This window comes from Salvelinus alpinus, chromosome 7, assembly GCF_045679555.1.
Source record: "Salvelinus alpinus chromosome 7, SLU_Salpinus.1, whole genome shotgun sequence".
Lineage (NCBI taxonomy): Eukaryota > Metazoa > Chordata > Actinopteri > Salmoniformes > Salmonidae > Salvelinus > Salvelinus alpinus.
The window spans coordinates 22,680,062-22,692,918 of record NC_092092.1 but is presented as its reverse complement, the minus strand read 5'-3'; the positions used below and the strand labels follow the sequence as shown (position 1 = coordinate 22,692,918).

At 41.8% G+C, this 12,857-nt stretch overlaps 1 protein-coding gene across 2 annotated transcripts in view; it reads right to left on the bottom strand.

Annotated features, from left to right (window-relative positions):
* pcnx2 (pecanex 2) overlaps window positions 1-12,857 on the bottom strand; it is a 29,115-nt gene that overhangs the window by 3,316 nt on the left and 12,942 nt on the right. For both annotated transcript variants that reach the window (XM_071409449.1, XM_071409450.1), the window contains exons 21-30: window positions 11,685-11,862; window positions 11,279-11,387; window positions 10,953-11,082; window positions 9,976-10,034; window positions 9,586-9,801; window positions 9,044-9,297; window positions 8,265-8,498; window positions 7,930-8,033; window positions 4,071-4,215; window positions 1,741-1,971 (exon numbers count right to left, since the gene is read on the bottom strand). In XM_071409449.1, the coding sequence (XP_071265550.1) occupies window positions 1,741-1,971; window positions 4,071-4,215; window positions 7,930-8,033; window positions 8,265-8,498; window positions 9,044-9,297; window positions 9,586-9,801; window positions 9,976-10,034; window positions 10,953-11,082; window positions 11,279-11,387; window positions 11,685-11,862 (1,660 nt within the window). The remainder of the gene's footprint in view (window positions 1-1,740; window positions 1,972-4,070; window positions 4,216-7,929; window positions 8,034-8,264; window positions 8,499-9,043; window positions 9,298-9,585; window positions 9,802-9,975; window positions 10,035-10,952; window positions 11,083-11,278; window positions 11,388-11,684; window positions 11,863-12,857) is intronic.

Here is a 12,857-nt window from a genome sequence, read left to right as displayed (position 1 = left end):
TTTTACAAATTAATTAAAAATGAAAAGCTGAAATGTCTTAGGTTAATAAGTATTCAACCCCTTTGTTATGGCAAGCATGAATATGTTCAGGAGTAAGCATTTGCCTAACAAGTCACATAATAAGTTGCATGGACTCACTCTGTGTGCAATATTAGTTTAACATGATCTCTGTACCCCACTTATACAATTATCTGTAAGGTCCCTCAGTCGAGAAGTGAATTTCAAACACAGATTCAACCACAAAGACCAGGGAGGTTTTTCCAATGCCTCGCAAAGAAGGGCACTTACTGGTAGATGGGTAATAATTTAAAAAAGTAGACATTTAATATCACTTTGAGCATGGTGAAGTTATTAATTACACTTTGGATGGTGTATCAATACACCCAGTCACTACAAAGTTACAGACAGGACTCAGTTGCCAGAGAGAATAAACTGTTCAGGGATTTCACCATTAGGCCAATGGTGACTTTAAAAAGGTTAGAGTTGAATGGCTGTGATAGGAGAACACTGAAGATGGATCAACAACATTGTAGTTAATCCACAATACTAACCTAATTGACAGAGTGAAAAGAAGGAAGCCTGTACAAAATACACATATTCCAAAACATGCATCCTGTTTGCAACAATGCACTAAAGTAATACTGCAAAAAAAATTGGCAAAGCAATTTACTTTTGTCTTGAATACAAAGTGTGTTTTTGTTTTTGCCAAATCCAATACAACACATTACTGAGTACCACTTTTCATATTTTCAAGCATAGTGGTGGCTGCATCATGTTATGGGTATGCTTGAAATCATTAAGGACTGAGGAGTTTTTCAGGATAAAAAAGAAACAGAACCTGGTTCAGTCTGCTTTCCACCAGACACTGGGAGATTAATTCACCTTTCAGCAGGAAAATAACCAAAAACACAAGGCCAAATCTACACTGGAGTTGCTTACCAAGAAGAGTGAATGTTCCTGAGAAGCTGAGTTACAGTTTTGACTTATCTGCTTGAAAATCTATGTCAAGACCTGAAAATGGTTGTCTATCAATAATTATCAACCAATCAACCAGGTGTGGAAAGCTATTAGAGCCTTACCCAGAAAGGCTCACAGGTGTATTTGCTGTCAAAGGTGATTCTAACATGTATTGACTCAGGGGGTTGAATACTTATCTAATCAAGATATACTAGTATTTTTTCTTCATATTTTTTTTATTTTTTATTTTTTTAAATACATAATTTATCATTTTTCTTCCACTTTGACATTAGAGTATTTTGTGTAGATTGTTGACAAGAAAAGACAATTAAATACATTTTAATCCCACTTTGTAACACCATAAAATGTGGAAAAAGTCAAGGGGTGTGAATAATTTTTGAAGGCACATCAGAGTAATCTCATGTTCCAGACAGCTTCACACAGCTTGAATAGACAGCAATTCTGAATAATTCCAGTTTGAACTATAATACCATAGGCACTTCTATAGATCTGAAAGCACTGGATAGATGTAAGCAATATCGTAATAGCTTCATCTTGTCTTTTGGTTGGTAGAAAAACTGCCATATTGCTTACATTATACACTCCTCACTGATCTACAGAAGTGGCTACAGAATAGGGGCTTGGAATTCATCATGTGTTCAGCACAACTGTTCATTCCAATCTGGGGTAAAGTTTTTTAACCATTGGTGGGGAAAATGCTAAACTGACCCAAGATCAGTGTATAGGGGCAACTACACCCTACACCATTCATCCCACACCCACCTTAATGACCTTGAAGCTGAGGTGGCGTTTGTAGAGCATGATGATCTTGTACTCGTCCGTGCCGTCATCCACCATGTGTCTCAGTGTGAGAAGAGTGTCCCGGCTGGACAGAACCGCCTTCCTCCAGGCTGGGTCGCTTTCATGGCAGATCACCAGACTGGTCTTGTAGTTACTAATGGCCTCGTACAAGATGGCTGGCTCCTCTGTCTCCTCCAGACATGTGAAGTGGTCCTGAGAACAACCAAGGAACAGAGCAGTAAGTAGAACCGCCATAAGTAAAAGCTTTATTTCAGGGATTTACTGAACCACTTAAAGGACAGGATTCAATTAACAGAGCATTGTCGAAAACTTTTATAGCGCAATTTGCACTGGAGCCGACATCCGCCTATTTACCCGTGAATTGCTCATTTTAAAGGCAATTTCTCTTGACATTTGCGGGAATCACATTCACAGTAAATGCTGCAGATGTCAGCTCAAGGGTAAATAACCTTTAAAAGCAAAGTGCAGTCAGTGCACTTATCGACAATGCGTCTTTGATTGCATCCTAGCCTAAATAAATCAATCTTTGCAGCTCTACTGTAAAGTGCCTTCAGAAAGTATTCACACCCCTAGACTTTTTCCACATTTTTTTGTGTTACAAAGTGAAGTGGGATTAAAATTGATTTAATTTAATGTTTTTGTCAACAATCTACACAAAATATTCTGTAATGTTAAAGTGGAAGAAAAATTCAAACATTTGAAAAAAAAATATATGAAACATTTATTAGATATATAAGTATTCAACCCCCTGAGTCAATAGAGTGGCGCAGTGGTCTAAGACACTGAATCTCAATGCAAGAGGCATCACTGCAGTACCTGGTTTCAAAACCAGGCTGCATCACATCCGGCCGTGATTGGGAGTCCTATAGGGTGGCGCACAAGTTGGCCGGGGTAGGCCGTCATTGTAAATAAGAATTTGTTCTTTACTGACTTGCCTGGTTAAATATATATATTTTAATAGATGTTAGAATCACCTTTGGCAGTGATTACAGCTGCGAGTAAGTCTCTAAGAGCTTTCCACACATGGATTGCGCAACATTTGCCCATTATTATTTTCAAATATCTTCAATCTTTGTCATATTGGTTGTTGATCATTGCTAGACAACCATGTTCAGATCTTAGATTTTCAAGTAGATTTAAGTAAAAACTAACTCGGCCACTCAGTAACATTTACTGTCTTCTTGGTAAGAAACTCCAGTGTAGATTTGGTGCTTAGCGCCATTCCGTCTTTTTTATCCTGAAAAACTCCCCAGTCCTTAACGATTACCAGAAAACCCATAACATGATGCAGCCACACTATGCTTGAAAATATGGAGAGTGGTACTCAGTAATACTGTATGTTGTATTAGATTTGCCAAAAACATAACAGTTTGTATTCAGGACAAACAGGATGCATGTTTTGGAATATTTTTTATTCTGTACAGGCTTCCTTCTTTTCATTTGGGTTAGTATTGTGGAGTAACTACAATGTTGTTGATCAATCCTCAGTGTTCTACTATCGCAGCCATTAAACTCTGTAACAATTTTAAATTCACTCATGATGAAATCCCTGAGCGGTTTCCTTCCTCTCTGGCAACTGAATTAGGGAGGACGCCTGTATCTTTGTAGTGACTGGGTGTATTGATTCACCATCCAAAGTGAAATGAATAACTTCACCATGCTCAAAGGGATATATAAATATATATATTTTTACAATCTACAAATAGGTACCCCTCTTTGCTAGGCATTGGAAAATCTATTTGGTCTTTGTGGTTGAATCTGTGTTTGAAATTCACTGCTCAACTGAGGGACCTTACAGACCATTGTATGTGTGGGGTACAGAGATGAGGTAGTCATTCAAAAATCATGTCAAACACTATTAGTGCACACAGTCCATGCAACTTATTATGTGACTTGCTAAGCACATTTTTACTCCTGAACATATTTAGGCTTGCCATAACAAAGGAGTTGAATACTTATTGACTCAAGACATTTACGCTTTTCATTTTTAATTAATTTGTAAACATTTGTAAAAACATAATTCCATGTTGACATTATGGGGTATTATGTGTAGGCCATTTAATCAATTTTAAATTCAGTTTAACTCAACAACATTTGGAAAAAGTCAAGGGGTGTGAATACTTTCTGAAGGCACTGTACAGCAAGATACCATGGTTAATAGATACATGTACAGTCCACTGAGAATGCACAGGAAGAGTTAAGGTTAAATGTACAGTCACCTACATATTCTACTTCAATAAGGGAACAAGAGAGCAAATGTTATTGTCTTCAAGATAGGCTATTGTGAATACCTGATGGAGTTTGAGACTCATCCTCACACCTGGGGCCACCACTTTCTGCAGCAGATCCATATCCGTGAACACCCACTCATCTTTAGTAGCGATACGGAAGTCTCCTTTGAACAGAGTGTTGAACCCATACAAGAAGGACTCCAAACTGAGTTAGAGAGACAGAGAAAGGGAGCATTGTCTTTTTTAATCACATTACAGCAAACAGAGGGTTAGAGTTTAAAGAGACTTGCGTACACTGTGATACTACAGTGTATTTGTACAGTTGAAGTTGGAAGTTTATATACACTTAGGTTGTCATTAAAACTCGTTTTTCAACCACTCCCCAATTTTTTGTTAACAAACTATAGTTTTGGCAAGTCGGTTAGGACATCTGCTTTGTGCATGACACAAGTAATTTTTCCAACAATTGTTTACAGACAGATTATTTCACTTATAATTCACTGTATCACAATTCCAGTGGGTCAGAAGTTTACGTACGCTAAGTTGACTGTGCCTTTAAACAGCTTGGAAAAGTCCAGAAAATGATGTCATGGCTTTAGAAGCTTCTGATAGGCTAATTGACATCATTTGAGTCAATTGGAGGTGTACCTGTGGATGTATTTCAAGCCTACCTTCAAACTCAGTGCCTCTTTGCTTGACATCATGGGAAAATCAAAAGAAATCAGCCAAGACCTCAGAAAAATAATTGTAGACCTCCACAAGTCTGGTTCATCCTTGGGAGCAATTTCCAAATGCCTGAAGGTACCACGTTCATCTGTACAAACAATAGTACGCAAGCATAAACACCATGGGACCACTCAGTCGTCATACTGCTCAGGAAGGAGACGCGTTCTGTCTCCTAGAGATGAACGTACTTTGGTGCGAAAAGTGCAAATCAATCCCAGAACAACAGCTAAGAACCTTGTGAAGATGCTGGAGAAAACAGGTACAAAAGTATCTATATCAAGGTATTGGAGTGGCCATCACAAAGCCCTGACCTCAATCCTATAGACAATTTGTGGGCAGAACTGAAAAAGCATGGGTGAGCAAGGAGGCCTACAAACCTGACTCAGTTACACCAGCTCTGTCAGGAGGAATGGGCCAAATTCACCCAACTCATTGTGGGAAGCTTGTGGAAGGCTCCCCAAAACGTTTGACCCAAGTTAAACAATTTAAAAGCAATGCTACCAAATACTAATTGAGTGTATGTAAACGTCTTACCCACTGGGAATTTGCTGAAAAAAATTTAAGATGAAATAAATCATTCTCTCTTCTATTATTCTGACATTTCACATTCTTAAAATAAAGTGGTGATCCTAACTGACCTAAGACAGGAAATTTTTACAAGGATGAAATGTCAAGAATTGTGAAAAACTGAGTTTATATGTATTTGGCTGAGGTGTATGTAAACTTCCGACTTCAACTGTATCGGTATTTATCTTCCTGGGGTCCAAACACATTAAGGCACTTACATCACACATAAAACAAAAGATAAAACAGTACATCATATAACATAAATACACCACTACATATCTACAACACAAAATGGATAAAACCACCAGACAACAATATTACAATGTACGTGTGTGTAGAGTGCGTGTGCTAGCGTGTGTGTGCGTATGGGTGTGTCTGTACCTGTGTGTGTGTCTCTTCACAGTCCCCGCGGTTCCATAAGGTGTATTTGTATCAGTTTTTAAAATCTGATTCTACTACTTGCATCAGTTACCTGATGTGGAATAGAGTTCCATGTAGTCATGGCTCTATGTAGTACTGTGCGCCTCCCATAGTCTGTTCTTGATTTGGGGATTGTGAAGAGACCTCTGGTGGCATGTCTTGTGGGGTATGCATGGGTGTCCGAGCTGGGTGCTAGTAGTTTAAACAGACACCTTGGTGCATTCAGCATGTCAATACTTCTTACAAAAACAAGTAGCGATGAAGTCAATCTCTTCTCCATCTTGAGCCGTGAAAGATTTACATACAGTATATCACAAAAGTGAGTACACCCCTCACATTTTTGTAAATATTTGAGTATATCTTTTCATGTGACAACACTGAAGAAAGGACACTTTGCTACAATGTAAAGTAGTGAGTGTACAGCTTGTATAACAGTGTAAATTTGCTGTCCCCTCAAAATAACTCAACACACAGCCATTAATGTCTAAACCGCTGGCAACAAAAGTGAGTACACCCCTAAGTGAAAATGTCAAAATTGGGCCCAAAGTGTCAATATTTTGTGTGGCCACCATCATTTTCCAGCACTGCCTTAACCCTCTTGGGCATGGAGTTCACCAGAGCTTCACAGGTTGCCACTGGAGTCCTCTTCCACTCCTCCATGACGACATCACGGAGCTGGTGGATGTTAGAGACCTTGCACTCCTCCACCTTCCATTTGAGGATGCCCCACAGATGCTCAATAGGGTTTAGGTCTGGAGACATGCTTGGCCAGTCCATCACCTTTACCCTCAGCTTCTTTAGCAAGGCAGTGGTCGTCTTGGAGGTGTGTTTGGGGTCGTTATCATGTTGGAATACTGCCCTGCGGCCCAGTCTCCGAAGGGAGGGGATCATGCTCTGCTTCAGTATGTCACAGTACATGTTGGCATTCATGGTTCCCTCAATGAACTGTAGCTCCCCAGTGCCGGCAGCACTCATGCAGCCCCAGACCATGACACTCCCACCACCATGCTTGACTGTAGGCAAGACACACTTGTCTTTGTACTCCTCACCTGGTTGCCGCCACACACGCTTGACACCATCTGAACCAAATAAGTTTATCTTGGACTCATCAGACCACAGGACATGGTTCCAGTAATCCATGTCCTTAGTCTGCTTGTCTTCAGCAAACTGTTTGCGGGCTTTCTTGCGCATCATCTTTAGAAGAGGCTTCCTTCTGGGACGACAGCCATGCAGACCAATTTGATGCAGTGTACTGCGTATGGTCTGAGCACTGACAGGCTGACCCCCCACCCCTTCAACCTCTGCAGCAATGCTGGCAGCACTCATTCGTCTATTTCCCAAAGAAAACCTCTGGATATGACGCTGAGCACGTGCACTCAACTTCTTTGGTCGACCATGGCGAGGCCTGTTCTGAGTGGAACCTGTCCAGTTAAACCGCTGTATGGTCTTGGCCACCGTGCTGCAGCTCAGTTTCAGGGTCTTGGCAATCTTCTTATAGCCCAGGCCATCTTTATGTAGAGCAACAATTCTTTTTTTCAGATCCTCAGAGAGTTCTTTGCCATGAGGTGCCATGTTGAACTTACAGTGACCAGTCAGTATGAGGGAGTGTGAGAGCGATGACACCAAAGTTAACACACCTGCTCCCCATTCACACCTGACACCTTGTAACACTAATGAGTCACATGACACCGGGGAGGGAAAATGGCTAATTGGGCCCAATTTGGACATTTTCACTTAGGGGTGTACTCACTTTTGTTGCCAGCGGTTTAGACATTAATGGCTGTGTGTTGAGTTATTTTGAGGGGACAGCAAATTTACACTGTTATACAAGCTGTACACTCACTACTTTACATTGTAGCAAAGTGTCATTTCTTCAGTGTTGTCACATGAAAAGATATACTCAAATATTTACAAAAATGTGAGGGGTGTACTCACTTTTGTGATATACTGTACATATTATTAATGTTAGCTCTCCGTGTACATTTAAGCGCCAGCCGTGCTGCCCTGTTCTGAGCCAATTGTAATTTTCCGAGGTCCCTCTTTGTGGCACCTGACCACACGAGAGCCGTAGCTGCCCCCTTATGGAATCTCAATGGAACTACAGCTTAGTGTAGATTGATGTGTTTTTACCGTCCATGCCTGGAGGGTAATAAATCCCATATTTAACATGAAAGGAATGAATATTTGACAGCAATGGAAGGTTTACCTGTTGGACATGTTGTGAGATGCTGTCCCCAATGATCTCCTGCCCAGCACAGACAAGGCATAGCACAGAGTGACTAGAGGGGAGTCCTCGTCACAGTCCACAGGCTGGCAAAGCACAAAGGTCAAAGGTTCTCATTGTTCACATCCACTGAAATGACCAGCAGCAAGGAAACCAAACTGTACAACATGGGGTCATACTGCATGTCATGATAAGGCCCTGGAGTTTTTCTTGACCACATGACCTTATCAGGAAAAATTAACTAGACTAGGGCCTGGAGTTTTTCCTGACTACATGCATGATTGTACTGTTCATTGCAATCTGACATCTCTACTTACCTCCTCCATTTTGTTGGCACAGTACTGGATCCACTCCAGATAGACGTTACAGAAGCTAGCCCTGGTGACGCCCTGGAGGCAATGGACGTAGTCTTCGTCTATCTTAACGCTGAACACGGCCGGGTCTCTCTCTATGTGGTGCCACTTGGTGTAAGACACCAGAGCCTCCGTGATAGAGGAATCCTTGATCCACGTCTGTAGCTTCAGAGAGTGGATCAGGTAGTAGATTATGCTCTAGAGGTGAAACAAAAGGGAATAATAACAGAAGATTGATGATTTTATGGTCTACTCCCTTTTGCTTGCATAAGACCAAGCTCAGACTTACCGTGGGATGAAACGTATTTAACTGCTTATGAAATAAAACCGGTAATGAATTACAAAGATGCTGAAAGTTTTTTTTTTTAAATAATATAATTGAGCAATAAGGCCTAGGGGGAGTGGCATATGGTCAATATACCACGGCTAAGGGCTGTTCTTATCCACGACGCAACACAGAGTGCCTGGATACAGCCATTAGCCGTGGTATATTGGCGATATACCACAAACCCCTGAGGTGCCTTATCGCTATTATAATCTGGTTACCAACATAATTAGAACTGTAAACAAGTAATTTGTGTCATACACGTGGTATACGTTGTGACATACTACATCTTTCAGCCAATCAACATTCAGGGCTCAAACCACCCAGTTTATAATACTGCTTAGATCATAGGTTAAATGCAAATTCAAAAACCTTTATTGTCTGTTACATTTCCATAAGAAGTAAAAATGTCTACAACCTTCAGATAGTAGGTGATGAGCAGTTTGCGCAGGTCGTACACCTGCAGCATGGTGGCAGCATTGTTCTCGCTGATGCTGTAGCCCTCCAGCAGGTACTTGGTGGTGGTGACCTCCCAGGCCAGCCATCGCAGGTTGAAGGCCGCGTTGCAGGACAGGATGTGGGGCAGGTGGCCCGGCTCACAGCAGCAACAGGCATCATCCTCCTCCACCCCCTCAGTGATGGCCTCTACCTCCCTCTGCTGGCAGTATGTACCTGGGGAGGAGGAGAAGGAGCACAGACCATCATGTTAATGGTGATTTTAAATCTGTGGTCGAGATGTAAGGTTAAGGATTATTAGAAAACAATTTCAGATAAAAATTGAATAACTTCAGAATTAAATGAAACATATCAAACATGTAACATTCAAAACAGTCAAGATATTTCCCATATCAGTAGAGTGTGATCAGAGCCACAGAGTATCTATATGTATATAGATCTATATGGTTCTGGGTGTGGTATAGTGCTCCTCACTGTGTTGCTGAATATTAGTCAGTATCTGACCTCTGAACTCCAGGCCTCGGAGCTGGAAGGTGACCAGACCATTGCCGATCTCAATGAGGTGAACGAAGGCGTTGAGGTAGTCAGAGGCCAGGATGAAGCAGTCTCCAGAGCTGTAGTTCCCCCAGCGGCCCAGCATCAGGTCACCACACAGAGAGTGCTGCAGAGAGCGTGTCAGATACTCATAGAAGATGGAGTTCAGGTTGTTGTCATCGCATCCTGGGGGAATAAAGGCTTATGTAAAATACACTGACTGACATCACCAACAAACCAACATGTATTAACCATGAGAAGGTCTTTGTAGAGTTGAGAAATTCTAATTCAGATTATTATTTTAACGTTAATTAGGGGAAAAAACATGTTGATATTTATTCAATAAACTTAATAGGTTACCTGTCTCTTTATCAACCTGAGATACCAGTCTGCTATTAGAGTTGTCAATGCGTTTGGTGCTGCAAAATGGTACAAAACCATAGATTAGGGAGACAGTAAAATAAGGTAAACATTGTCTAATTCTGGTTTATTTTTAGGACCTTTTCTGTGTGTTAAATTAATTACATATATCCTCATCAATAACTCAGTGACTGGAGTGGAGTTAGAGACGGAAAAGGAAGCGAGACATCTCACTCGATCCTTTTTTCTGGTTCATATACAGTCAATGAACTAAGCAGACCAGACCCAGTTGCTATCGCAATGGGAGAGACATCCCTTAAGCAGACCGGAACTGTGACAATTCTTTTCAGTGGTAAACGTCTTGAGTAAGACTTATTTTATCCATAATCTTTAGTGGTCTCTATACTCTGCTTGTATACCCCTAGCCTAGAGCACTTAGCTCAGGGTCCTTGCTATCCGGAATCTTTGGGACGTTCCTACCCCCTTGAAGTTTACATTTAAAATGGTTAAGGTAAGGGTTAAGGTTAAGGTTAGGGTAAGGGTAGTGGTTAGGGTTTAAGGATCCCAAGGATCCAGGATAGCACTAACACACGGCTCAGTCAGCTGAGTGCATGACATCATCTCTGAGAAAGAAATGTCCTTATATGGATGTCAACAGGGGCTCTAGGAGGCCATATAATTCACCACTTGCATATTTTCTGAGCACATTAAAAACAGATGAAACAGATGTGAGTGACTAACAATGAACTTTCACCAAATGAATAATTATTGACAGCGACCTAACTCAATGGTTTGGTCATAGACTCAAATTGAGTCGGATGTCCCTTGTCCCCTTCTTTATTCATAATGGACTTTCCCACGTCCCATCTCTAAGGCTGAATGCCCTGGGGTGCGGCCGACACACCGTGGTGCTTTAAGGGGTGCATGCATATTTCATGGTGCTTTATCTCATGCTGTGGTCGGTGAAAGGCCATTACTTGTAGTTCCTCTCCCAGAACTTGACGGGCCGTGGGTAGGAGGTGACGAAGATGGCACTGCCCAAGAAGGGGCTGAGAGGGGTGTAGAACAGAGTCGTCACAAATGTTTGCAGCAGCAACATGGCTGAGTCTGAGCTGCATCATGAAGGAGAATCACCACAACCAAGGAAAATCCACCAGGTATCAATTAAATTGGAGACAACAGGTTTACCACACTCACATATCTTCTGTCAAATTCGCAGTTACATTACAGTTTCAGTCAGAGCAACGTCAAAACATATGCGCAAGCTTGTGTAGTTCCTACACATGTCAAAACCAAAGGATACGAGGCACAGCGAAGGGCTGAGCGAATGCGTGGAAGGCGCTGCCCCATGCAATCTGCCACGGTGCGATATAGACCATGATGAAGTGGAGCTTGTGAAGCAGATCACTGAGCTGTAGAGGAACAAAGACCTGCTGTGAGTCACTGACAGACAGCAAAGCCAGTTATTTTTAGACCAGATCCTAAAAATAAATCCAATATAATCAAAAGTAGGGGCCACTACATACAGAGCAGCTGGCAGGTGTTCGCTGCTTCATATAGACCCCGAAAAAACGGTATGTTTGTTAATCAACTGTAGGGAGTTTGGGGACCGCAGTCATAGTGAGTTGTATTCCTTTCCTATCTTATTGTAGTGAGAGGTCTGTCATTGGGAGTGTGTATACCAGTCTCCGGTCACATCGCAGACTGACCTTGTGGAAGACAATGGACATGATAAAGAAGTCCAGCAGAAAGGTCTCTGAGGCCCTGCTGCAGTCGAACTCGAAGAAGACGATAGTGAAGATGAGAGTGACGAACTGGAAGCTGGGATTGCAAAAGGAGGCGCGGAGGAGCTTCATCCCAGCAACTGTCATCAACAAGACATCACAGCTGGAGCGAGACACAGAGACCTGAGCGACTCAGGTGTACAGGCGTGACACAGCGGAGCAAAGCAGAGGGGTGACATGGAGTGGGAGGGGAGCAGGGGAGACAAATGCACCAATACTAGCGAATATTGTATATACATCACACTTTCTTCCCTAGCAAGGGAAGTGACATGCAAAGTGACTGTTGTCATGATGACCAGGCTCAGATGATGACATCAAAGTGACTGACTGTCTACTAGTTAGTACCTGTACATAATTCAGACTGGGTTGAAAGTGATATTTATGTGATTGATTAAGGTACTAAGGGTTTTGTTCCACCTCCAAGATGCACAGAAGGGAGTGGTGGAGACTTTATAAACTTATGAAGAACTGTGTGTTTCTGGATAAGGTTTCCCCAGCTGCTACATGTAACTGCCAAAATAAAGGAAACAACAACATAAAGTGTCTGAATAGAGTGTTGGGCCACCAGAACAGCTTCAATGCACTTCGGCATAGATTCTACAAGTGTCTGGAACTATATTGCAGGGATACGCCACCATTCTTCCATGAGAAATACCATAACCAGCTGTTTTGTTGATGGTGCTGGAAAATGCTGTCTCAGGCGCTGCTCCAGAATCTCCTATAAGTGTTCAATTGGGTTCAAATCTGGTGATTTAGACGGCCGCAGCATATGGTTTCAATCGTTTTCATGCTCATCAAACCATTCAGTGACCACTCGTGTCCTGTGGATGCAGGCATAACCACGGTAGCCAAAATAATACCAGTGGAAAGAAGTGGCGGACGCTCAACCAACCGACGCCAGTCGATGTGCAACCAAAAAAAAAGCAAGGTTAAAAGATTCATGTTTCGGCCTTCATCAGAATAATCCTGATGATTATTCAGATGAAGGCTAAAACGTTAATCTTTTAACCTAGCTTAAATAAAACAAAAAAATGTAATGGTGAGCGAGTGTTGCGCCTTTTCCTTTTGATTTCTAAAATAATGGCCCGCCTAGCATTT